At 44.9% G+C, this 27,999-nt stretch overlaps 1 protein-coding gene across 1 annotated transcript in view; it reads left to right on the top strand.

Moving 5' to 3' along the window:
* LOC116353457 (uncharacterized) overlaps positions 1–15,613 on the top strand; it is a 46,484-nt gene extending 30,871 nt beyond the window's left edge. The window contains exons 3-4 of the mRNA XM_031789223.1: positions 9–3,937; positions 13,516–15,613. Of these exons, the coding sequence (XP_031645083.1) occupies positions 9–3,937; positions 13,516–15,613 (6,027 nt within the window). The remainder of the gene's footprint in view (positions 1–8; positions 3,938–13,515) is intronic.
* The last annotated feature ends 12,386 nt before the right edge of the window (positions 15,614–27,999 follow it).

The raw sequence follows: 27,999 nt of genomic DNA, 5'->3' as shown, positions 1-27,999 counted from the left end.
TCTCTTAGCACATTGCCCCCCCTCCCCCTCTCTCACTCACTATACCTCCCTCTGCCTTTCCGTCTATCGCTCGCAAACAGGCCAAGGACCTCAGCTACTCAGAGATGGACCTCCGTGCCAAGCCCAAGAGGTTCGGCACGTTCACCTTTGGCTTGAAGAGGAGGAAGAAGAAGAGTGATGGGGATCTCTCCCAGAGCATCGTGGTCCTCCACGGCCCCGAGCCAGAGGACAAAGGGCAAGAGGAGGAGGAGCTTCTGAACCTCAGCCTCTGGGACATCGGCCAAGGCGGCACTCTGAACAAGAGCGTAAGGTTCGCTGTGTCTCAGCCTGACCTAAACACTAAGACACTGGTCACCTCTTATCCTCATCCCACTGTTCCCAAGAAATCGCAGGCCCAGGAGCCACCGATAGACAGTCCTAAGACTGCCACTAACCAACCAAATTCCCAGATGGATAACATTATTCCTCTTGAAGTGGGCCGGGCTACAAGAAAAGTTCCTTTAGCTATGCCTGAGGTGGAGTGGAACGAGATCTCACAGGAAGAGGAGAGCCCGGATGTTCAGTGTGACAACCCGTATGCCTCAACAGACCATACTGACACAGCTTCTCCAATGGATGTTGATAGCTTTAACCGAAGTCCTCCACCTTTCCCACCTAACCCACCTCCACCGTCCTATCCATCTAGCCCACCCCCCTGCTACCCATTGAGCCCAGCTACATCCTTTTCCCCCTTTAGTTCTCCTCCTGCTACAGTTTACACCTCAAACGAGAGTGATGAAATGTCCCCCTTACCCAGCGCTGACCCTGTGAATAGTGGTATTTTTCATCCTGTCCTTCCTGTGACTGAACTCTCACTTAGCAAAACTGAGGCCTCTTATGTTACTCTCTCCATTGGACAACCTGTTGTTGTTGAAAATATCACCACTGTTACCCCTAATGCAGATCCCTCTCCCATTGCCTTGGACCCCAATATAGAAGCCACTATTACTGAAACGGACACAACTGACGTTAAAACCGAGACCTTTCCTCTGAACCCTGATTCTTTGGCTGACAACACTGAGACACCTATTCTCAACACCGTCACCTCTGCTCTTATCACCGTCAACTCTGTTACTGACATGGACACCAACTCCATCAATGATACCTCTGTCTCCACCACTGATACATCTAGGCCTATGCCTGAAACGATCACCTCCATCACCTCTGAAGAGTTCAGCATTGCTATTGCTGATCCTGGCCCCTCTCTCGCTGAAATGGTCATCCCCGTTCCAAGCACTGACAAATCTACACCTGAAATGCTAGCCTCCTTTGCAAACACTGTCAACTCCATTACCAACAGTGACAACACTGTCCCCAACACTGACACTTTCTCTGCCAACACGGAGGTATTTGGAACTCTGTATGACTCACTATTTCCGCAAAGTTTCACCTCGGAACAAGAATCTGCCACATCAGACAATGACTCTACTGAGGGATGCCTTGACACCAACCTAACCGTAATAAATGATGAAACTAACCCACACCTGTCCTTGGATAGCCCCTTTGACTCACCAAGTCCCATTTTACCCGAATCAGTTAAACAGGAGTCTAAAACTGCCATTGATCACACTGAAGCTAGTGTCAGTGACCCCACCCAATCATTACAGTCTGCCACTGACGCCCCTGTCCCCGACATGGATATACCTGCCACTGCAGTCTCCAAAATGGATACCAGCCACCCTGACACAGACACCACTGCTAATACTAACCTCACTGTTACTGATACCGACTCTCAACCAGTATTCAAAAATATTTACGACTCTCTTTTCCCTGGAATGTTCCCCTCACCTCACATATCTGGCCACACCGCATCTGCTCTCAGCACTTACACTTCTGGCGTTGTGACATCGGGCGTGATGATGGACACTCGATGCACACCTCCTAATATAGACGCTCCTTTTGAGAACAAGCTTCCCCCTGTTCCTCAAACAGACACTGCCCACCCTAGCACAGATGTCTCCCTCGCTGAGCCTGAGGCCTTTGCGCCTCTGTGCTTTGAGCCTACACTCCCCACAACTGAGCCAATGGAAATGGATGACTTAGAGCCTGAGCGTCCCACCTCAGACTCACCTCTCCCAAATACCGATATCGCTGTCCCTGATACTGGCTCTAGTGACACATGTGAATCTCTCTATGACGCTCTTTTCCCTGAACGTTTTCTTTCTGACCAGGTGTCCACCATTTCTGAACCCGACCGTGATAAACCAGTCTATGTTACGGACACCGATTCTGTTCCGCTCCGACCAGATTGCAACACTCGACCAAACCTTGTTGATCAGTCGGAGCCTTTGACCGCAGCTCTTCCAGTTGACCTTGATACGGAGGACACTGAAAACACAGATCTCGTCCTTCATCATTCTGATATGAACATGGACAACTCTGATCACATTCTCTCGGACAATGTCACCCTCGTTTCTGACATTCTTAGCGCTAGCCATCCAAGCACTAAGAAGTCCAGTACTCTTGAAACCACCATCTCCATTGATGTGTCCGTCGCCTCAACAATAGCAGAGACAATGGCTACTGAGACCGGTCAAGAAGCAGAAGTGCAGATTATGGAAGAGGAAAATGGACAGATTGAGCAGAATATTATGTCCTATGATGTAGACGTTGTCAGGGAAAGATCAAATGATATGTCCATCATGGCTACTGAGAAAGTTCAAGAAGCAGAGTTGGAGGTAATGGATGAGGCCAACAGCATAGATTCTAATAGACAGATTAAGGACCATTTGCCCTATGATGCAGACGTTAACAGGGCAAGCTCACAGTGTGTGATCATACCAGAGAACAGCAATGCCATGGAAGTCGCCATACCAGCGGTCCATTACAGCATCCTGGAGGATTACATGGAGGAGAGTGGCGTTGAAGAGGAAATGAAAGGAGCGGACAAACAACGGAGGAATGGTAATGAAACCGTTGAAGCGGGATGGAGTTTGGGGTCACAGAAAGTAACGGAGGTAACGTTAGAAACGAAGGATAGAGGTCAAGAGAATGAAGTCCACCGAGAGGAGAAGAGACGCATTGAGTCCCCAGAAGACGGCGATGCAGAGAGGCTGGTGCCGGTGGAGGAGAGAGGAGCGAGAGAGGTCTCGGCACTGGTGAAAGAAGGGTGGGAGGATGGGGTGGAACCAGCCCTACCTGTTCAGCAGGTGCACACACTCATGGAATGTGAGTCGCCCGCCCCGCCTTCCATCACAGAGCAGCATGGAGAGGAGGAGGGGTCAGAGAGTAACCGGAGTGCAGTTACACACGCTTACCTGGTAACGGAGGCCTGCGCTGATACACATACACTCAGACAGACCCCAGGTCACGAAGAGCCACAGGAGGCTCACAGTGGCGAGAATGAGCACGCTGCCACCGGCAACAGAGAGAGACAGGACACACTCGCAACACATAACACACTCGCGCACACCACAGGCCGAGAGGGGAGCATTTTAGACACACTCACAGCAGAGGAAGCGGACCTAGTCACTCGTACTACCGAGGACACATCCTCTTTTTCTGAGCAGAAAGCAAAAGTGAACACCACTAGCACACATGGCGAGAACACATTCACACTTGACAGAGAAGCGACAGCGACAGACACAGAGTCCAGAACATACACTGTAAAGATAGAACATGAAGGGACACTCGGTACTGAGTGGATAGACAGCATTGTCACGCAGGAAACAGACCGAGCCAGTTCAGAGCCAGTGCCAGAGCAGGTGGCAGTGAATCCTCCTGTCACACGAGACACAATCCTCGACAGACTTCGAAAGAGAGCCAACGGTCTTGCCACTGAGGACACAGAGAGACCCGGTGCAGAGCCAGAGCAGGTGGGAGGGACGCTATCAGTCACTGCAGATACACTTCTCAACTCACTGAGGAACAGAGTCAAATTCCTCAGCAAGCCCGAAGGGTAAGGGATGACATTTCATCTGCTATCCTTACTCTGATTTCCTACTTTTCATGATGTGTGTTTTGAAGTGGAGGTGATTAAGTTTCATGTGATCTTTCTATGCTAAATGAGTGAGTGTGTGCACTCGGATTGCACAAGTGTGTCTGAGTGCGAGAGAATGTGGGGACTCAGCAACAATAGGACTATAGCTAATTGCTCGGTGTGTGCTGCGCAGTAAATTGTACGAGTATGGGACTCGGTGGACTGGAGGGGGAAATTGTAGATGTCCATTCTCTATGCAATGTGTCTGGGATGTTGTTTATTGAAAATGCAAAGACTGTTATTATCTCATAATGTTGTGATTGAAGGCAATTAGCTAGAATTATGAATTGGATTTCAATAGCACATCCCCTCTACTATGTACAGTACAGACAGTCTACTTCACTGTCCCGATAAATGACATGTGGATCTGCGTAACAGCCATCTGAACTAGACACGTTACGCTGTAAATCCTCAGGCCATACAACTAGAATATTTCCCAGCAGAGTGGAATTCATTCTGCATTCACCCAGGGATTATATTTCATGTCACCTTTTAATATTCTTTGTGGACATTTCTGTATTGCGACGGCATCCCTTTTTTGTCATTGTCGAATAGGCCAGTTTCCTTGGTGGAAGACATTGTGTGAAAGTCTCCAAGCCGGACTCGAAGTGGTGATTGGCCTCACCCATCCACCCGCATGCTTGTGGTCCTCTCTGCACCCTCTCAGTGGGATGGGCTGAAAGGAGTCATAGTCAAAACTTGACTTCTCGTCCAGTGGCTTGTTTGTGTTAGACGGTAGACCCGAGAGACACCTGTTGATGGATAATAGGCGTTGCCAATGGAAACACTTGTGGCGTAAACATTTCATCGGCGCACACTGTGGTGCGCCCGTTGTCGTCACCGGAACAGGAATGGCTGTGCGTGCGTGTTTGTGTGTGTGCGCACGCGACCCTCTTCGTGTAGCCTATGGCTTTCATTCTTTTAAGACAGTGTACACTATGTCAATTGTTTCTCGTAGAAACGCAGGTGCGGCCGTATGTTGTTTGCCTGGTTGACAGGCCTTTTGCAGGCCATGTGTTATCTGATCATGGGAATCTTGGACCTTTTTTCATGGAACACAGTGAAGAACCCAGTGGACCCACACAGTAAAGATTATATATCCAAGCCACAGTACCTCTGAAAACATGAAAACAGAGAGGACAACACTGTCCATATGTTATTTTCTTTCCCAATAGCAGCTGTTGTTTCCTGCTGCCCCCACAAGATGGCGGCAAATACATATGGTAAAGTCAAGAACACAGTGGTCCGTTTAGTTATTACAATATCACTTAGAGATATCTCTATATGCACTGGAAATAGAAAGACTCAGGTTGTGTGAATGTGGGCCGTTTCTAGAAAGTCACACAGGATACAAAGTGGTGCGCTAGCCTCCGCTTCAATCAGGTAAATTGCACTCTGTCCAACAACATCTCTGGTATGACCTAGGAAGTCCTGTCATAGTCATGATGAAACCTCCGCCTCCTCTTTTATGAGATGTGAGCTCTGATGGACAGGCATGTTAATGCTAGGTGAAAGCTAAACTAAGGAATAACCCTTATCTGTCCCGAGGCAGACTATTACATGGCTATCGTATTGTGGGTGGGGTGGAAACTGGAGGTAACTCTTGACACTGGCTTCAGTGTTTACCGCAGGTTGTCCATTCCATTTCTGTCCTCTCTGTTAATGTCACCTCTGACCTCCGTCACTCACAAAGACCAACACAGCTGGGAACGCAAGGAATGACAGCACTGCGTGGAATGAAGAGGGTTCTAAAAGTTGTCAATCAGTCTTTATCTCTCCTTCCGCTCTCCTCAGCAGGTGACGATGATGACATGTAAGGTAATAACTCGGAGGCCGCCCTGGATTGGAAGGGTCAAATGTTTCCCGATGTCATCATCTGGTGCCGTCGTTGGTGCCCTCCATTCTTTGTTTACCGAATCTACTTGAATTTTCTATAATATTCAAAGCAGTTGCTTTCGAACGAGGGATTTCATAGCTTAATGAGGTAAGACAGGAAATCCGCTCATAGATTGTGTAGGACACACATGCATATTGACACAGCCAGGCCAAAGCGGGAGGTTTCAAAAATACTTTCTCAGTCGCCAACGTACTGGAGCATCTTTAATAAGTGAAGATGTACAGATCCAGAATATCTGTAGTGCCAGCAAAATGAATTATCTTACGGGAACTATACACCCTGATCCCAGTATGTTGAGCTACAGTGGTGGTCGTTTCACATGTCGACACGACTAAGAACCTTATGAGCTCAGTGGATGGAGCCGCTTTGACCTCTGAAGCGGTCAGCCTGTCAGGTCACATCGAAAGTTGCGTTGGCTCTCTGCGTGTAAACCTGGTACACCTGGTATCAGATGTACACGTGGTACCAACCAGATGAGTTCCCAGAGCTGGTTTCTGTGAGAATGGAGAGACCTGTGTGGATTGTGGAGGCACACAGGCAGGCCCCAAATCAAAAATACTGTAGTACATTGAACAACAAAAAAACATCCACAGGTGCTGCCAGGGTACAAATACTGCCATAGGAAAATAAATACCTGCAGAACATTTCGCTGTTGGAATGTCGCTGAATTTCAGTAGTTAAGCCTGAGAAAATCTCTTCGTGATTGATGCACTGCTATTCAAATGTAAGAACATGCGAAGAGTGTGTGGGTGTTCGTTGTCTTCTTTAGACCGCAAAGCCCTCCTCTGCCTTAGCCTTCAGACGGCATAGAGGAAAAAACAAGTTCAAACTATATTATTTAAAGAATGATCCCCAAATTTGCGATTGGAACATGATCCAAATCAAATCAGTTTATTGGTTGTGTACACAGCTTAGCAAGTATTATAGCAGTGCAGCAAAATGCTTCTGTTACTCCTAATAATGCAGTCAAATGTAAAAAAATATATATATAAAAAATGAATGGAAAGAAAAAAATCGTAAGAAATTAGGAATGGTTCAACAGTCTTATGGCCTGGTGATAGAAGCTGTTTTTTAGTCTCTTGGTCTTAGCTCTGATGCACCTGGACTGTCTACGTCTGTCGGACGGGAGCAGAGTGAACAGAGTGACTGAGGTCCTTAATGATCTTCTTGGCCTTCTTTTGACACCGGCTGCTGTACATGTCCTGGAGGGCAGGCAGCGTGGCCTCTGATGCGTTGGGCTGTCCTCGTCACCCTCTGGAGAGTCATGCGGTTGAGGACGGAGCAGTTAGTGCATCTGTAGAAGTCCGTGAGGGTCTTAGGGGCCATGCCAAATAGATTTCTAGCCATCTGAGGTTGTAAAGGCGCTATTGCACCTTATTCACCACAATGTCAGTTAGGTGAGACCATTTTAGGTCCTCAGTGATGTGCAGGCCGAGGAACTTGAAGCTTTTGACCCCTCCCACTGTGGCCCCCTTCGAAGAGGATGGGGTGTGCTCCCTCTTCTGTCTCCTGTAGTTCACAATACGATCCTTCCTTTTTTTATCGTTGAGGGACAAATTATTTTCCCGGCACCACGCCGTCAGCACAGGTGTGTCTGCATATGCGTGAATTTCCAATTTTTCATGTTGAAGCAGACGATTGTGAGTTTGTGTTGGTCTGACATTTATAGGGCCTTCCTAATTTGGCCTCGTTTTAGATGTGGTTCAATAAAAAATGCTAGCAGCCGTGATTGAATTCAAACGTGAGTTGATTTCGGGGTGTGGTTTGATGTGGGTGTCACTTGTGTGTGTTCTCAGGTGATTTCATACATTAGCTTCAGCCGGGTGGTGTGGAACTGTGGCAAAGTTGGATTGACTTTGGATTGACTTTGACTTTGGATCTCTGGGGATAGTTAGGGACCGTCAATAAATTACACATTGTAAATGGGAAAATATTTTCATGTTGCACATCTCATCTTTGTATATTCATTTCTACAATGTATAGTTGGTTTGAGGTTAAGTCATTGTAATGTGGAGCGATTGACCTTTTAAAATATAGTCCCGTGTATGTTGTGTAATTTACTGATGGTCCCTAACTATCCCCGTAGGGATATCGAATGTCAAACCAAATTGACCATGGGCATTACAACCGGTTCGCATGCAGCTGTGCTCGGAATTGATTACTTGGGTGCTGCCAGCTGTGGGCAGGATTAAAATTAATCCCAACCCACGGATAACTGTTACGGTACCCTTCATTCAATGACATTCCGTTTTTTTCTATCTTGCAAATCTTAGTTTTGGACTAGACTCACTTCCTGACCAAAATTATCCTATTTACATTTTGTAGTCAATTTTGACACTAGAGTAAATGTTGGACTCATATCGATGCCACATCAGCCATTTCAAAAAACCTAAAAGTAGCTTTTTAGGGGCAGTTGCTCTATACAACTTCATGTTCCAGCAGAGAGGTGCAGTGGTATGTGGTAGCTATTAAGCCCTTCTGTCTTCCCCGGGGTGCAGGTGTGGTGATGAGCTGAGTTACCTGCTGAAACAGAGGGATGGAGAAGTACCAAGACACACACCGGAGAGAAGTTTGAAATAGTTTAGGGGAAAAAACACTGCTACAGAATGGCATTGTTGTGGTGATGTGCTGTCAACTTTTTCCGAAGTGGCAGTATGAAATGAAGGAGGAGTTGTGAGGATAGATGAACTCCATTTACTGTAGGTAAACATTGGTTGTCGGTTCACAAAAGGACTGCTGTTTAGTCTGTAAGACGCATCCTATCACTGTCAACTGCGTTTATTTTCAGCAAACTTAACATGTGTAAATATTTGTATGAACGTAAGATTCAACAACTGAGGCATAAACTGAACAAGTTCCACAGACATGTGACTAACAGAAATGGAATAATGTGTCCCTGAACAAAGGGGGGGGGTCAAAATCAAAAGTAACAGTCAGTATCTGGTGTGGCCACCAGCTGCATTAAGTACTGCAGTGCATCTCCTCCTCATGGACTATACCAGGTTTGCCGGTTCTTGCTGTGAGTTGTTATCCCACTCTTCCACCAAGGCACCTGCAAGTTTCCGGACATTTCTGGGGGGAATTGCCCTAGCCCTCACCCTCCGATCCAACAGGTGCCAGACGCGCTCAATGGGATTGCTGGGACTGACATTCCTGTCTTGCAGGAAATCACACACAGAATGAGCAGTATGGCTGGTGGCATTGTCATGCTGAAAGGTCATGTCAGGATGAGCCTGCAGGAAGGGTACCACATGAGGGAGGAGGGTGTCTTCCCTGTAACGCACAGCGTTGAGATTGCCTGCAATGACAACAAGCTCAGTCCGATGATGCTGTGACACACCGCCCCAGACTGTGACCCTCCACCTCCAAATCGATCCTGCTCCAGAGGCCTCGGTGTAACGCTCATTACTTCGACGATAAACACGAAACCGACCATCACCCCTGGTGAGACAAAACCACGACTCGTCAGTGAAGAGCACTTTTTGCCAGTCCTGTCTGGTCCAACGATCGTGGGTTTGCGCCCATAGGCGACGTTGTTGCCGGTGATGTTTGGTAAGGACCTGAGGCCTACAAGCCCTCAGTCCAGCCTCTCTCAGCCTATTGTGGACAGTCTGAGCACTGATGGAGGGATTGTGCGTTCCTGGTGTAACTTGGGCAGTTGTTGTTGCCATCCTGTACCTGTCTCCCTGTAGCGTTGTCTAAGGCGTCTCACAGTACGGACATTGCAATTTATTGCCCTGGCCACATCTGCAGTCCTCATGCCTCCTTGCAGCATGCCTAAGGCACGTTCACGCAGATGAGCAGGGACCCTGGGCATCTTTCTTTTGGTGTTTTTCAGAGTCAGTAGAAAGGCCTCTTTAGTGTCCTAAGTTTTCATAACTGCGACCTTAATTGCCTACCGTCTGTAAGCTGTTAGTGTCTTAACGACCGTTCCACAGGTGCATGTTCATGAATTGTTCATGGTTCATTGAACAAGCGTGGGAAACAGTGTTTAAACCCTTTACCATGAAGATCTGTGAAGTTATTTGAAGTTTTAAGAATTATCTTTGAAATGGCCCTGAAAAGGGTCCGTTTCTTTTCTTTTTTTGAGTTTAGATTGGATGCTTACGTCTGTGTTGTCACTCCACTTGTTTTTCTAGTACAGGAGTATTCAACTCTTACCCTACAAAGTCCAAAGCCTGCTGGTTTTCTGTTCTTCCTGATAATTAATTGCACACATCTGGTGTCTGTCCCAGTTCTAAATCAGTCTCTGATTAGACGGGGGACAATGGGGGAAAAAAATGCATTGAAACTGGCTTCGAGGTCCAGAGTTGAGTCTGAGAGCTCTAGTAGTTTGCACATTGTGCACTTTATGACGAATCAGTCTAGTTGTAACTGACCCTGGTGAGAGACCCTGCGTGTTTGAACAGGCCGACTACTTTTTGTTGACCGCTAATTGAAAAGGCTTCTGCTTCGTCTAATCTTGAGTCAGTGACCGTGTTTACATGAACACCAATATGCCATTATTATTTGGGATACTCAAGTATTCTATTTTTGAGTTGACGCATATAAACATCATATCCCGTTTACAATAAGTGGAAAAAGCTTGTATCCCAGGTTATGAGAAACCAGGATATGATGCCTGGGCTATGCTGATCTAAGACGGGATACTGTGGCACGTAAACGTCCTGTTCCGTTTACTGTTATTTTTGAGGTGTGCTCAGGCTCAGTTTCGCATATCATGGATGTTGTGTGATGATGTTTTCATCTGATTGTCAAACAAATCACTTCAAAAAGTTGGCTACCTGCGCAGTTCGATCCACCATTATAATTTAGCCTACTATAATTCATTTACTATACTTTACTGTTGGCGATCCGGTCACGTGCAGCTGGGCTCAGAATTGGTGATTACTTGGGTACTGCCAGAAACGGCAGGGATTCAGACTTTAGAACCCAGTTCCTACATTTGAATATAACAATTTATTTTATCAAACAAAACTATGCTACATTTTATCTCTGGGACCCTCAGGATGACATATCAGAGCAAGATTACTGAATATAAGTACATTATTTACCTTCAGAGGTGAATGTATCAAACCAGTGGCTGTGATAAAGGTTTTGTTGTTGTTGTGCACTCTCCTCAAACAAAACATTGTATTTTATCACTGTAATAGCTACTGTAAATTGGACAGTGCAGTTAGATTAACAAGAATTGAAACTTTCTGCTCATGTAAGACATGTCTATGTCCTGGATTGTTGGATGTTACTGACAACGTCATTGTAGACACATTAGCACACGTTAGCAACAACCGTCCCGGTATGGAGGCGCCGATCCCGTAGAGGTTTTAAGAGATGCTGAAAGAAAGAAATCATATTTCTCCACTCCTATTCCTTAGACAAAATTAACATATGTTTTATAATATCACTGCAAAAAATTCAAAATTCTGCAGGAATTCATATTATATTAATCTACATGTGAAATGTTATAGGCCTGCAGTCTGTGTCCATATTTCACTTACTATTCCATTTAACCCACATACTTAATGAGGAATATTCTGTTTATTCATGGACACAGGGATACTCATGAGCGGGATATCAAAGGTGCATGTAAACAGCTTATTCCGAATAAGAATTTAAGCGAGTTTTGAGCTACTATCCGGAATACTGTGCACATGTAAACGTGGTCAGTGGTTCTAATGGTTCAGTGGGTCAGAGCAAGGTTTTCCAAACTCGGTCCTGGGGTTCCCCCATGAGTGCATGTTTTGGTTTTTGTCCTAGCACTACACGGCGGATTCAAATCATCAAAGCTTGATGATGAGTTGGTTATTTGAATCAGTTGTGTAGTTCTAGATCGTTTAAAAAAAATAAACTGAATGTGCACCCATGGGAGTCCCAGGACAGAGTTAGGGAAACCCCATGTTAGAGCAGGGGTTTTCTAACCTCTCCTCTGGGACACTAATCCGTTCCATGTATTTGAACTATTCCAGGGCTGGCAAACCTGGTTCAATTGTCAACTATTTATCAAGCCCTTGACTATCTGAATCAGGTGAGCTAGTTCCGTGCTTCTAAATCCTGGTCCTGGTGACCCAAATGGGTGCACATTTTTGTTTTTTCCCCAGCACTCGCACACCTGTTTCAAGTCAAAGGCTTGTTGAGTGCAGTGTGTGAGTGCAGTGTGTGAGTGCTGAGGAGAGAACTCAAATGTGCACCCCTTTGGATCCACAGGGCCAGGATTGACAAAACACTGAGTTGGTTCAGGGCTACAGCAAAATGGTTAGGTTTCTGGTTAGAGCATGGTGCTGGCAACATCAGGGTTGTAGTTTCAATTCCCACGTGGACCACATGCTGAACACACGTGTCGCCGTCAATGCTGACGTTTCTGTAAGTCTCTTTGGGATAAAAGCGTCGGTCACACTTTATTTGGATAGTCCATCTGTAGATGCTCTCGTACATGGTCATACTATCAACAAACTATCTGTTGATAAGCGACTGCTGGCTAAGGTTACGGTTACGGTTAGGTTTAGAATAAGGGTTAGGGTAGGGTTGATTTTAGGGTTAGGATAAAGGTTAGGGTTAGTAGATAATTAGTTGAAATGTTAATGACTAGTCTGTAGAGCATCTACAGATGGACTATCCAATTAAAGGGATACCGAGGCTGCTAAAAGACAATTTATTAGTCATACCGACAAAACGTAGTAAGTATGCAACAGTGACCTATGAGGAATACACGTCTGATATCTGTGTGTTTGGATTTGACATATGAGAGAACTCCGGTTGTACGCCCAACAGGTGTGTGATTAGGTTCATTGCAACACATTGCTATTGTTTGATCTTATGACCTTCTCCGTTGCTCCTGGAAATGACCCGCCCCTTCCGTGAAGAGTAGGTAGGGCACTTTGGTTAATGTCACTGCCTGTTTCCCCAACGCAAAGAGCTTTAACATAACAGTAATTAGTTGTGAAATGTTATTTGACACGTGTGGAATAGTACTGTGGGATTCAACAACACTTTGTCTAGAGTTCTTTGGCCCATTTGGAGGTGAGGGAAAAAATGGTGATTCATTTCAAAGTCATTTCAACATTGCCTGATAGTTAACCTGTGACGTTCAAGTTCAAAAGTGATTTAACAGAGTTAAATCGACAGCAGCATGACGACAGTGGGTTGGGCATGGTATCATTTGAAACTTGTTGACTTTTTCAAGTAACCTTTTAAGCTTTCATCAACTCTTCATGGAACATTGCAAACACAAGCAAAAATCTCCGTTTTAAACCACATTGTTGCAATGTGTGTAGGCCTTTAGGCACGGAAAGAGTCTGTGGAGCTGTTGACATTATATAAGTTCTGTGTGCATTCTTTTTTGTGCCTCACTGTACGTTTTAGGAAGAAAATATAAATTGGCCCACCACAGTGAATGCAACTGTTAAGCATGTAGCCTAGCTTCTTAACACTTTTTACAGTACACCCAATTCTGCATACCTAAAGTTCACCTCTATAATTTGCATAGCTCGTCTAGATAATCACCACCTCTTGACAAAAACAGTCCTTAACACACTTCCATGGTTGGTCAATGACAATTATTAACATACGTGTCATTCTGTCTGTTTGTCTTCGACCTGTTTAGGTCTCTGGATGCTTCAGCTGTTAACAGTACAGCTTTAGAAGACTCTGAGGACTCCGATTCAGAAATTCAGCAGATAGTGGCTGATCTGGAGTCAGACAGCGAGATGAAGTCATACAGTTCCACTCTCACTCTAAGACCCTCTCCCACCCACAAGGGCATGGGCAAATCAAAACAGGGCTTCCGCAAAGTTTCCCTGGTCACTGACAATGACACCACAGACCACACTGAAGACAGTGTGGACTACAGAGAAAGCACGATCAACGAACCGAATAGAACTGAAAGTGACCTAGGTCCAGTCGCACCAGAATACAAATGGAGGAACTTGTACGAGGGGGTGCAAACTACTTTCGAACCCAAAGGGGAGACCTGGCGCTCTGACTCTCAGTCGGATGAGTCAAGAGTGTCCACATACGATGGACACTACTCTTCCCTCTCCCCCTCCCTCTCTGTGTACACACGACAACTCACCTCTCTCGGGCCGCCATTCCAAGAACCTGGCTTGTCCTCCCTCTCCTCAGAGACACCCCGTTCCCCTGGTAACGGCCGCTGGTTGAGTGACAGGAGCGAAGTTCAGTTGACCCGGGAGAGTAGCGAGCCAGAGGCAGGAACAGGCAGGGGGAGTAGGAGGGTGTGGGAGGAGGAGCTAGCCACTGCACCTGCAGGACAGAGAGAGAGAGAGGTAGAGCAAGAGGGGAGGGAGGGAGAGTCCATGGCAAGGAAGATAAAGTCAGGCTGTGACTTGCAATCACTCCCAGTCTCAAACTTCTCCTCGGCAGGTCAGACCATTGACAACGTGGACTGCAGCAGTGACTCCTACTCCGGACAGTACAAGGCCACCCGCGTGGATCTGCTCCCTTCCCCCTCCTCCTCGGACCCTTCCCCCTCTTCCTCTCCCGTGACCCCTGAGCCGGGCTCCCCCTATCACTGCAACATAGAGAGCCTGGTGGACACCCTGAAGAGCATGATCCCTAACCTTCCCCAGAGGCAGAGGAGGCTGCGTGGGACCACCGCCCCCTCCATCATCTCCTCCCTGCCCTCCATCGAGGAGGACACCCCCAGCTCCAGCCCCACCAATACCAAATCTCCCCAGGTGCCCCCTGGGTCTCTGCTGGAGGGCCCCAACAGCCGCTACAACCTGACCGCAGACCTTGGCCTCAACTGGAGTGCCCCCAAGGAGATGCATTCCCCTCTGGAGTTGATGAAGCTCCAACAGCAGCAGCAACAGGAGCAGCAGGCTGGAGACCACCATTGGAACCGTGGAGGCCTCAACCTCCCACTCCGAGCCTCGGCTCTTAGCAGCATCGTCATGAGGAAGAGCTCCTTGGGCAGTGACTCTTCCCCAGAGCACTCGCCGTCCCCCCTGCTAAACGGAGGGAGCAGCAACCAGTCTCCAAACCCCTCGCGCCTGGACAGATCCCTCCTCTACTCTAGCTATCGTTCAGCAACGATTGATCAATCACAGGAGAACGGCAAGGCCCATAGCCCAGTCCAGCGGCCCTCTCTGTTCCTTACGGGCTCCCTACCGGACATAGGGCCTAAACAGGACCACATGAGCTCAGGGCCTGGTATGGGCATGGCTGATGTGTCTGGGAGCGGACTTGGATTCAAATCTGGAGTTGGAACCCAAACTGGAACAGGAACTGATCCTTCAACCCACTTCCGCTACGAACGTTTCTCCTCCCGGATGTCTGACTCCTTAACCGGAAACAACACAGACACCAACTGTCGAATGATCAGGCCCCCTCCCCTCCCTAGCTTCACCTCTACCCGAGAAGGCCTTCTCAGTCCCACAAGCTCATCTCTGGACATCTACAGGTCTTTCGCCAATGCTAATGAGTCCGTATTAAAGCTCAGCCCGGGGCTGGGTGGTATGGGTTCCAATGGCAACATGGGCTCTGTGGGCTCTATTGGTCTGGGTCTGCAGAGGACCTTCAGTAACGAAGGCCTGAACTCAACACTGTTCAACATGGGGTCCCCCCATGGAGGGTCCCCCGATGGAGGATCTCACTTCAGTCCAGAGGCTGAGAAGAACCTGGTGCCCAAGTACAGGGCTTTCCCTGACGCCTATGTGAGTACTGACCTGGGGATTTCTTTTTAGCATTGATTTCGATGGAAGGGAGAATATTTCAGTAAGAGATTGCGTGAAAACTCGGAACATGGGGATGGTAAAGGGGGTGTGATGTAAGTCATGGAAAAGACTAATGGGACAGGGTCTAGAGTAAGGGAAATGGAGGCATTTACTAGGTTTCGGTTGTATTTGTCTGGGACATGTATTTCAGCATTGGCTTCATTCATTTTTTAAATAATGCTTAGCGAGAGATTGTGGGAACACGGTGTGAGAGGAGAAGAATACAGGAGGAGGGGAAATGGAATTCAGCCTGGGTATGCAGGATGCAAATGTTTTAGACGCCTACTAAGCATTTGAGCCTTAGTTTATATAGAAGTTCTGGAATACAGATGAGTTTCGATTTTATTTTTTACTTTTTTACCTTTCACTGATTGAGTTCCACCACAGTGATGCCGATGCCCTCGCTGAACGAAAGGGTGTGTGAGAGAGCAGTGAAATGAGTCTAGGGTGACGTTCCATGGCCATATACATAAGATCAGTTTACAGTATGTACAATATCTGTTCTCCCCTCTCATGTAGATAGTTCTTCTCCATCTGCATTCTCTCTTGCCATAATACACATCTTCAGGTCTCTAATAAATACAGTAGTACACAAGAATACAGGTGACACTAAAAGAGGGAGGTGACTTCATAAGAACTTCTAGAAATAAAGAAGTGACTCCTTGTGTGGCTCGGGTTGCTGTGGTTACAAGGTGAGTGGGTTAAGCCAATGTTTTGCAGTGTGCCTCTTGATGATAATAGCTTTCAGGACGGGTCCTGATCAGCAAGTTATTTCATGCCAACACACACATTCACGCAGGCATGCACGACATGAATGCACATGCATGTGTGAGCGCACACACAATCATTCACTCTATGGTCCTCAAGGCTTAGATCGCACGCTAAACTCATTCAACAGTCTCACATTCCAAAAAGTATTTCAGCAGATTTTGTGCGTTTTTGTGAAGCTTAATTTGTGTGAAAAGACACACATATTTGTGCGATTTAATTTACAGGTAAATACATTTTTTTTGGGGGGGGGGGGACATTTTGGGAAAATTTTTGGAACAATCTTTTGAAAGTTATTAGAGTGCCCATTGCATGATGGCCAATGTTGTTCTACACTGCCTTATTTTATGTCCCACATTAATTTATATATAAAAAAACGTGTTAACAAATCAATATTGTTCAGGTTGTCACCTGAAATAATTATAATAGCAGCATTATACTGTTTTTTTGGTTTATTAATGCAAATACTGTTTTTTATGCTTGTTTTCGCTTAATACTTTGGGATACTAGTGCACTTGTAGTCAAAAGCCCTTTTTTCGCATAGGCAACAGTAGGCCTACACCATTTTGTTGATAATGTATTTCATATTTCGGGGACCCTACATTACACTATTTTCTTCATAATGCATTTAATACAAGGATCCACTTTTTCATGTACATGATACAATTTCTTTCATAATGATTGGGGAATGGGGGAATGGGGATACATTTTTATGATGGGAAATTATAATACACACCAAAAATACATACACATGCACACAAACACTTGCACACTTATACACACACTCACTTTGTTTGTACTCATGTTATAGCCAACTCTTGTCTTGGCTGTGCCAATTGTGCGCCACCCTATGGGATTCCCAATCACAGACAGATGTGATGCAGCCCGTATTTGAACCAGGGACTGCAGTAACGCGTCTTGCACTGAGATGCAGTGCCTTAGACTGCTGCGCCACTCAGGCGGGTATATGGGTGATCCACACCCATCTGATGTGGATCATTGTCAGGTTATTAGATGTATAAGCTTCAGTAACAGAAGAACACCATGTTTGTAAAAACACTTTAAACAGGTCCTTTGTCAATGTGTAGAACGTGTTTGTTTTGGGTCCACACTGGTAAGTTAACTAGTCAGAGGTTTTTCTTCTGAATAACTGGTCCGGGCATAGCACTTTCCATTCATCTTCAGGCAACTTTGATGTAAAGGCTTGATCACACCTGCAGTATGTCTATGCATCACGCCCATTGTTGCTTATCCATTGTTCACTAGATATATCAATGTAATTACACCCAACACAATGTTGTAAAACAGAATGCTTCCCACTACTAGATCACATAACTAGATGTGAGCTGGACGGGATCCCAACGCTGCCACCAATGTGACGTAAAACAGTGAAAGCTGCAACAGGAAATCTAACCAGGGCTCGTATGTGGCAGGGGAATTTAAACCGCACATTTTCAGGTCTTCTGTTTCCCCACATTTATCGATTAATTCATTCCCCATCATGAAAATGTTTCCCCATTCCCCAATCAAACACCTTCATTGATTGATACCACACAAAAAATAGACAAATACATTTTTTTTTACTGCAGTCTGTCAACCGACATAGCACCAGCATCCCAAAGTATTAAACGAAAAGAGCATAAAACCATAAAAATAATGTATTTCAGTAACAATTTGGTTGATTAACAATATTGTGTTAACACATTTATAACACACATTATATTTTGGGGGTATTGTTTTGTATATACAGTTGAAGTCGGAAGTTTACATACACTTTAGCCAAATACATTTAAACTCAGTTTTTCACAATTCCTGACATTTAATCCCAGTAAATATTCCCTTTCTTAGGTCAGTTAGGATCACCAATTTATTTTAAGAATGTGAATTATCAGTATAATAGTAAAGAGTGATTTATTTCAGCTTTATTTCTTTCATCGCATTCCCAATGGGTCAGAAGTTTACACACACTCAATTAGTATTTGGTAGCATTGCCTTTAAATTGTTTAACTTGGGTCAAATGTTTCAGGTAGCCTTCCACAAGCTTCCTAAGATAAGTTGGGTGAATTTTGTCCCATTCCTCCTGACAGAGCTGTTGTAACTGAGTCAGGTTTGTAGGCCTCCTTACTCGCACACGCTTTTTCAGTTCTGCCCACAAACTTTCTATAGGATTGAGGTCAGGGCTTTGTGATGGCCACTCCAATACCTTGACTTTGTTAAGCCATTTTGCCACAACTTTGGACGTATGCTTGGGGTCATTGTCCATTTGGAAGGCCCATTTGCGACCAAAATTTTACTTCCTGACTGATGTCTTAAGATTTTGCTTCAATATATCCACATAATTTTCCTGCCTCACGATGCCATCTATTTTGTGAAGTGCACGAGTCCCTCCTGCAGCAAAGCACCCCCACAACATGATGCTGCCACCCCCATGCTTCACGATTGGGATGGTGATCTTTGGCTTGCAAGCCTCCCCTTTTTCCTCCAAACATAACGATGGTCATTATGGCCAAACAGTTCTCTTTTTGCTTCAACGGACCAGAGGACATTTCTCCAAAAAGTATTATCTTTGTCCCCATGTGCAGTTGCAAACAGTAGTCTGGGTTTTTTATGGCGATTTTGGAGCAGTGGCTTCGTCCTTGCTGAGCGGCCTTTCAAGTTATGTAGATATAGGTGTAACGGTTTTCTTCTGGGGAAAGAGAGGCGGACCAAAATGCAGCGTGGTTAGTTTTGTGCATCTTTAATAAAGATGAAAGTACAACAATCTACAAAACAAGAAACGTGAAAAAACCAAAACAGTCCTATCTGGTGCCACAAACACAAAGACAGGAACAATCACCCACAAAACCCAACACAAAACACGCAACCTAAATATGGTTCCCAATCAGAGACAATGACTAACACCTGCCTCTGATTGAGAACCATATCAGGCCAAACATAGAAATAGACAAACCAGACACACAACATAGAATGCCCACCCAGCTCACGTCCTGACCAACACTAAAACAAGGAAAACACACACGAACGATGGTCAGACCGTGACAATAGGACTCGTTTTACTGTGGATATAGATACTTTTGTACCTGTTTCCTCCAGCATCTTCACAAGGTCCTTTGCTGTTGTTCTGGTATTGATTTGCACTTTTTGCACCAAATAACGTTAATCTCTAGCAGACAGAACGCGTCTCCTTCCTGAGCGGTATGACGGCTGCATGGTCAGAAGCTTCTAAAGCCATGACATAATTTTCTGGAATTTTCCAAGCTGTTTAAAGGCACAGTCAACTTAGTGTATGTAAACTTCTGACCCACTTGAATTGTGATACGGTGAATTATAAGTGAAATAGTCTGTCTGTAAACAATTGTTGGAATAATTACTTCATGCACAAAATTGATGTCCTAACCGACATGCCAAAACTATAGTTTGTTAACAAGAAATTTGTGGAGTGGTTGAAAAGCGAGTTTTAATCACTCCAACCTAAGTGTATGTAAACCTCCGACTTCAACTGTGTATATATTTATTTTTTGTATTTATTATTTAACTATTACCCCTTTTTCTCCACAATTTCGTGGTATCCAATTGATAGTTACAGTCTTGTCTCATCGCTGCAACTCTTGTACGGACTCGGGAGAGGCGAAGGTCGAGAACCATGCATCCCCCGAAACACAACCCAACCAAGCCGCACTGCTTCTTGACACAATGCCCACTTAACCCGGAAGCCAGCCACACCAATGTGTCGGAGGAAACACGGCCCGCCACGGGAGTTGCTAGTGCGCGATGGGACAAGGACATCCCTTTGAGCCATTTAGGATTTTTCCTCAATAAAGTAGCTATCAGCCTATTCACGGCTAGTAAGTGGGGACAAAAGTCAAGTGCGAGTGTTAGTTCACGAAAAGGGTCTGGTTTCTGTGGGACTATTTAAGATTACTCTTTGAAGAGTTAGGGTTTCAGACGATTTCGGAAGATAAAGATGCCATAACAGTATACATTCGAGCTTTATCCGGCTGCATTCTACTGAGATGTTGGCACTTGTCCTATGCAAACTGTAGGGTGTTTTGCAGAGTTGGCACATTGCATGTCCAAGATGGCGTAGCAGTAAGTCGTCCTGTCGTGTCGTGTCCCTTGTATATATCGTTTCTTTTTCGTTTTTTACATATTTTTCTTCGCATATCTCTTTAAAAACACTTTGCTAAACCTAAGCTTCCAAATACTCTCCTGCAACCCGCCTCACCCAATGTAGCTATTTTTCCTAAAGTATTTATATTTACTTTGGAACCGGAACCCCTCAACTGAAGCTAGCCAGCTAACCACCAGCTATGCTAGCGGTCTTCAGCTAACCGGTCATCAGCTAACCTTTAGCTCGGAAAGCTCTCGCCAGTTCGAACAACGCGACTCTAACCAGAGCATAACGGACCTATTTATTTTTCATCCCCGGATTCCCACCGCAAACGGAACATTTTTCAGCTGGATCTTCACAACTAGCTATCTAGCTAAACCGCAACCCCGGATGATTACTCCTGGCTAGCGTTTCCACCCACTTAGCTTGAAGCTAGCCCGGCCAGAGCACCTGTGCTACCACCGTAGCATACTCCTGGGCTACAATACCCGGGCCCACGACCGGTCTATCGATGTCACCGCATGAAGAGGAATAAACAGACTCACCCCATCGCGACGTCCCCCAAAGGCTAACTCTCTAGCCCTCGCTATCTCCCTGCTTGCTAATTCGGCCTACTAACTGCTAGTTGTCTAGCTCCGGTCCGCTAACTGCTACCTTGTTTAGCCCGGGCCTACGAACTGTTAGCTTGTTAGCACAGGCCTGCAAACCGTCTGAATCGCCGCATCCCAAACACTCACTGGACCCATATTTACTTTCTATCTCTTTTTGATTTTTAATTTGTTTATACCTTCCGGAAACCTGCCTCACCCAATGTGATACGGAATCGCTATTATTTTTTATTTTTAGAACACACTCAAGAACCTCCAGAAGCTAACCAGCTAACTAGCTACAAGCTATTTAGTCATTGTTATTTTATTTTTTTACCTGGATAACACTCGCCAGTCCAGCTTCCCTGCCCCATCCACCGCTGCCCCCTGGACACTGATCTCTTGGCTACATAGCTGATGCACGCTGGACTGTCCATTAATCACGGTACTCCATTCTGCTTGTTTGTTTTATCTGTTGGCCCCGTTGCCTAGTCAACGCCATTTTACCTGCTGTTGTTGTGCTAGCTGATTAGCTGTTGTTGTCTCACCTACTGTTTTAGCTAGCTTTCCCAATTCAACACCTGTGATTACTGTATGCCTCGCTGTATGTCTCTCTCAAATGTCAATATGCCTTGTATACTGTTGTTCAGGTTAGTTATCATTGTTCTAGTTCACAATGGAGCCCCTAGTTCCACTCTTCATACCCCTGATAACTCCTTTGTCCCACCTCCCACACATGCGGTGACCTCACCCATTACTACCAGCATGTCCAGAGATACAACCTCTCTCATCATCACCCAGTGCCTGGGCTTACCTCCGCTGTACCCGCACCCCACCATACCCCTGTCTGCGCATTATGCCCTGAATATATTCTACCATGCCCAGAAACCTGCTCCTCTTATTCTCTGTCCCCAACGCTCTAGGCGACCAGTTTTGATAGCCTTTAGCCGCACCCTCATACTACTCCTTCTCTGTTTCGCGGGTGATGTGGAGGTAAACCCAGGCCCTGCATGTCCCCAGGCACCCTCATTTGTTGACTTCTGTGATCGAAAAAGCCTTGGTTTCATGCATGTCAACATCAGAAGCCTCCTCCCTAAGTTTGTTTTACTCACTGCTTTAGCACACTCTGCTAACCCTGATGTCCTTGCTGTGTCTGAATCCTGGCTCAGGAAGGCCACCAAAAATTCAGAGATTTCCATACCCAACTATAACCTCGTCTGTCAAGATAGAACTGCCAAAGGGGGAGGAGTTGCAGTCTACTGCAGAGATAGCCTGCAAAGTAATGTCATACTTTCCAGGTCCATACCCAAACAGTTCGAACTACTAATTTTGAAAATTACTCTCTCCAGAAATAAGTCTCTCACTGTTGCCGCCTGCTACCGACCCCCCTCAGCTCCCAGCTGTGCCCTGGACACCATTTGTGAATTGATCGCATTTGATATTACCTATAGGGCGCAAAATTGCTGGGACCATGGCTGTCAAGTGAGCTGTGTCACATACGCCTAAAATAACATTGCGGGACTGCGGTTGTTTTGTTTTACCAGTTGTAGCGGGTGGGAGTCGAACAGAGAGCTGCGGGAGCGGGACGAAGAAATTGGTCCATGCAGACCTCTACTGTGCACCATGACAGTGAAGTCTGTAATGTTAGAGCTGTTTATTACTGTGTCAGTGTGAAAAGTAGTGAATTAGCAGGCAATGCTACCTAATACTAATTGAGTGTATGTAAACTTCTGACCCACTGGGAATGTGATGAAAGAAATAAAAGCTGAAATAAATAATTCCCTCTACTATTATTCATTTCACATTCTTAAAATAAAGTGGTGATCCTAACTGACCTAAGACAGGGAATTTTTACTTGGCTTAAATGTGACGTTGATTGAAATGCCAGGCATACAGTAGGTCCACACGGCAAAGAGATGTTTTCAACTAAATTCAACTAAATTCACAAAAGCGGGGACGAGCGGGGTATGGAAGCAACCGTTCCACACGTTGGAAATGCATTGCCGCAATTGTTCTGCCAATACCACGGAGTGACCTAACTTTTTAGTGCCTGCAACTGTGAAATCCTGTCACTTGAGCAGAAGGTTGACTGACAGATCAGTTACTCAAGTCTTTACCAATAGTTTAGTACATCCCCCACTCTCTCTTTCCCTCTGTGTCTCTGATTAATCGAGTGAATGCTGTCAGTTCCATCATGTACCCACGCCTCACCACCTTCCACCATGCAGATCAGGTGTCAACCTCAAGCCAAGCGCTGCAGGGGGGGAATGTGCTTACAGAACGTCTTGTAGGCTCAGCATGATCCGTTCAGACTGTTCACAGTCTTGTGTAAGAGAGATTAACGGAACAGCGGGTATAAGAGAAGACTTAATCATTGTTACCCCTCCATCTCCCTCCCTCTTCCTCTCCCGGGCCAGACTGTTGACTCAGCTCTGTCTGATCCACCAGTAAACAGAGGTCGAACTTAAGGTAAACAAGAGATGAAGATACAAAAGACGAGGTGTGGCATCCAAAGCAGGATTCGACAGATAGATCGCTGGGAAGAGAAGTGCGATAGAGACTCGTAAAAATCATATAAGAAAAGAAAACATAACCCTGTGCCAAGATTAATTATGCCCCTCATACTACCTGGATGGGTAGTTTTCATTAATGTCACGTAAGAGTTGAAGTTTACATACACCTTAGGCAAATACATTAAACTACATTAAACTGACATTTAATCCAAGTAAAAATTCCTTGTCTTAGGTCAGTTAGGATCACCACTTTATTTTAAGAATGTGAAATGAATAATAGTAGAGAATGATTTATTTCAGCTTTTATTTATTTCATCGCATTCCCAGTGGGTCAGAAGTTTACATACACTCAATTAGTATTTGGTAGCATTGCCTTTAAATTGTTTAACTTGTGTCAAACGTTGTGTGTAGCCTTCCACATGCTTCCCACAATAAGTTGGGTGAATTTTGGCCCATTCCTCCTGACAGAGCTGGTGTAACTGAGTCAGGTTTGTAGGCCTCCTTGCTTGCATACGCTTTTTCAGTTCTGCCCACAAGTTCTGTTCAGTTCTGCCCACTCCAATACCTTGACTTTGTTGTCCTTAAACCATTTTGCCACAACTTTGGAAGTATGCTTGGGGTCATTGTCCATTTGGAAGACCCATTTGTGACCAAGCTTAACTTAAGATTTTGCTTCAATATATCCACATAATTTTCCTGCCTCACGATGCCATCTATTTTGTGAAGTGCACCAGTCCCTCCTGCAGAAAAGCACCCCCACAACATGACGCTGCCACCCCCGTGCTTCACGATTGGGATGGTGATCTTTGGCTTGCAAGCCTCCCCTTTTTTCCTCCAAACATAACGATGGTCATTATAGCCAAACAATTCTATTTGTGTTCCGTCAGACCGGAGGACATTTCTCCAATAAGTACGATCTTTGTCCCCATGTGCAGTTTCAAACTGTAGTCTGGCTTTTTTATGGCGGTTTGGGGCAGTGGCATCTTCCTTGCTGAGCGGCCTTTCAGGTTATGTCGATATAGGACTCGTTTTACTGTGGATATAGATACTTTTGTACCTGTTTCCTTTTTGCATCGAAGTACGTTCATCTCTAGGAGTGGTGTTTTATACTTGCATACTATTGTTTGTACAGATTAACATGGTAACTTCAGGTGTTTGGAAATTGCTCCCAAGAATGAACCAGACTTGTGGAGGTCTACAATTTGTTTTTCTGAGGTTTTGGCTGATTTCTTTTGATTTTCTCATGTTGTCAAGCAAAGAGGCACTGAGTTTGAAGGTAGGCCTTGAAATACATCCACGGGTACACCTCCAGTTGCCTCAAATGATGTCAATTAGCCTATCAGAAGCTTCTAAAGCCATGACATCATTTTCTGGCATTTCCCAAGCTGTTTAAAGGCACAGTCAACTTAGTGTATGTAAACTTCTGACCCACTGGAATTGTGATACAGTGAATGAGTCCCAAAGGTGAAGTTTACTGGTAGTATGCCTTATGAATCATGCCAGTCATGCCCTTTAGAATGGACTAGTGTTTTTTACAACCAAATCCTAGTCGCTAATGGAAAAAGCACACTCGACACAGAAACAGTCTGGATAATTGCCACGGTAACCAACACTCAATCACTTTTGACAAAAGGACCTTGGCAGCAGTGTGTCGTAACCAGACAGGTGAGGACACTACATAATGATCACTCTATTGTGGGACTGCTCACTCTGTCTCTCAGCAGTTTCAGTTGGGTTATTCTACCCCCAAAGACACCACAGATACACGTGGCTTGAATTGCACGTTATTACATTATTTTATAGACGTCGGCACGACACCTTTTGATACATTTGACAAGGTTTCAGTTTTTTGTTCCAATGTTGGGATTTGTATTTGGTTATCACATTTCAGACACACATCTGCTTTTGGCCGATAGAAACCAATTAAAAGCTGATGAATAAAACTGGTGCCAACCAAAATGAGATCGTTAGTCATCATTTATCTTCTTTATCCAAACACAACGATCACACACGTACAGCGTACAGAGCCCATTTTGAGCGGGATTGCTCCTGCAGCTCCTCAGCTGGTTGTTCCTGGAGTAAAACGTGCTTTTATCAACCTATTCATTGGGCAACAATTCTGAATAAAGTCCTGTGTTAAAAACCGTTTTGGTGCAGGGTTAAAAGGAGCTACTATTTTTATTTCTCAACTGTTAATTGATGCACGCCTCCCATTCACCATTAAAGTTTAGGCAACAGGCTCTCAGCTCGTCACCCACCACTTTATAATGTGCGCTGGAGGCTTTATGCATTATGAAAACATATTTTAAATTCATTGAAACCTGAATGTTTTATTTCATATTATGAGGCGCATGTCTTACCTTGCTTCAAAGTAGCCTATAGGCAAAATCCGACCATGGAAACCTGGAGGAAATTATTTGATAAAGACTTCATAGGCAGGGCGTGACTTTTAAGTTTGGAGAATCTTACAATTTATCCTACCATTTCTACCGTTTTGCATGCCAGTTGTGATTGTCGTGGAGCAGTTTAATTTCAATAACTTTTTAGTTTCTCAAAATCATTGTCACATGGTTAATCCTAAAAATCTGAATTAAAATGATAAAAATCTCGAAGTTAAAAGTAAACTAATGCAAGTTCACCAGCCTCTGCCATATGGGCACATTGATACACCATTATACAACCGTGATCCATTGGCAGCAAATAAATGAATGCATGGAACTCATAGCCTATAGGCCAATGCAGCAGTAGGCCTATAACTTCCATTGCTCTTTCACACTGAAGATTGGGGATTACTGAGTGGGAGATTGTAGGAAAGATTTTTCAAATAGCTTACTGTGAGGAACTATAGTTTTAATATATTGTCATTCACAATGGATGTTTTTTTTTAAAAACACTTCCCTACATTTCTTCGCAGCAGGCCAGGTACTTCTATGCGTGCTCAGGTGCGCGGGCTCCCTCAATATTATCAGGACAGAAACCAGACACGTGCTCATTGCTCACATGAAGCACTCCAAACAAAAGACAATGAAATATTTACAGATCTCGTAAATTACGGTTATGAAATAAACCAAAACTTGTTTCTCACAAGTTTAGCGGATTGTGAACTCTGCAAACAACATTTCCACTCAGAGAATGAGAACGGTAAATGACTGTAATTAATAAATGCATTAACAGCTGTACGCCTATGTAGATATTCCATAAAAACCTGCCGTTTCCAGCTACAATGGTCATTTATAACATTATCAATGTCTACACTTTATTTCTGATCAATTTGATGTTATTTTAATTGGCAAAAAACTGTGCTTTTCTTTCAAAAACATGGACATTTCTAAGTGACCCCAAACTTTTGAACGGTAGTGTACGTATTCAGACCCTTTCCTCAGTACTTTGTTGAAGCACCTTGGGTAGCAGTCTTCTTGGGTATGACGCTACAAGCATGGCACACTTGTATTTGGGGAGTTTCTCCCCTTCTTCTCTGCAGATTTTCTACAAACCCTTTTTTCACTTTGTCATTATGGGGTATTGTGTGTAGATTGCTGAAGATTTTTTATTTATTTAATCCATTGTAAGATAAGGCTGTAATGTAACAAAATGTGGGTCTGAATACTTTCCGAAGGCACTGTATGTAATGTGGAATTGATAAAAAAATATATAAATGAAAGTGCATACAATTCACACAATGAAACACTGAATCGGCAAGAATTGTCGGGAGACCACTGCTCCATTCTGTATAGAGACTCCCCTAGGTCTTCGCCACATACCCCTCCCCTTCTTCTTGTCTTAACATTTTCAATTATATACTCACATTATCTAAACACATACTGTATTTTAACATGCTTTTCACTGACAGCTGCAACTCAATCAAGCTAGGCCTATTGCCACACTTGTTTCCCAGGTGCCCATTTAGGGTGGTGTTTTCCCAGGTGCCCCATTTAGGGTGTGTTTTCCCAGGTGCGCTGTTCAGGATGGTGTTTTCCCAGGTGCGCTGTTTAGGGTGGTGTTTTCCCAGGGTGCTCTGTTTTAGGGTGGTGTTTTCCCCAGGTGCTCTGTTTAGGGTTGGTGTTTTTCCCAGGTGCGCTGTTTAGGTGGTGTTTTCCCAGGTGCGCTGTTTAGGGTGGTGTTTTCCCAGGTGCGCTGTTTAGAGTGGCGTTTTCCCCAGTGCATTGTTTAGAATGGGCGTTTTCCGCAGTGGCGTCTGTTAGAAGGGTTGTCTCTTTGTCTCTCTGTCATCTCTGTCTGCTCATCTTCTTGTGCCTCCTCAGTAATCAGTCATCTCTCTCTCTAGTGTCTCATCTCAAGTTCTCTCTCTCTGCTCTCTGTGTGTCATCCTCTCTGTGTTCTCATCTCTGGTAGTACTGTCATCTCTGTGTCTCGTCT

This window comes from Oncorhynchus kisutch, linkage group LG14 (genome assembly GCF_002021735.2).
Source record: "Oncorhynchus kisutch isolate 150728-3 linkage group LG14, Okis_V2, whole genome shotgun sequence".
Lineage (NCBI taxonomy): Eukaryota > Metazoa > Chordata > Actinopteri > Salmoniformes > Salmonidae > Oncorhynchus > Oncorhynchus kisutch.
This window is presented reverse-complemented; position numbering and strand designations above follow the sequence as displayed.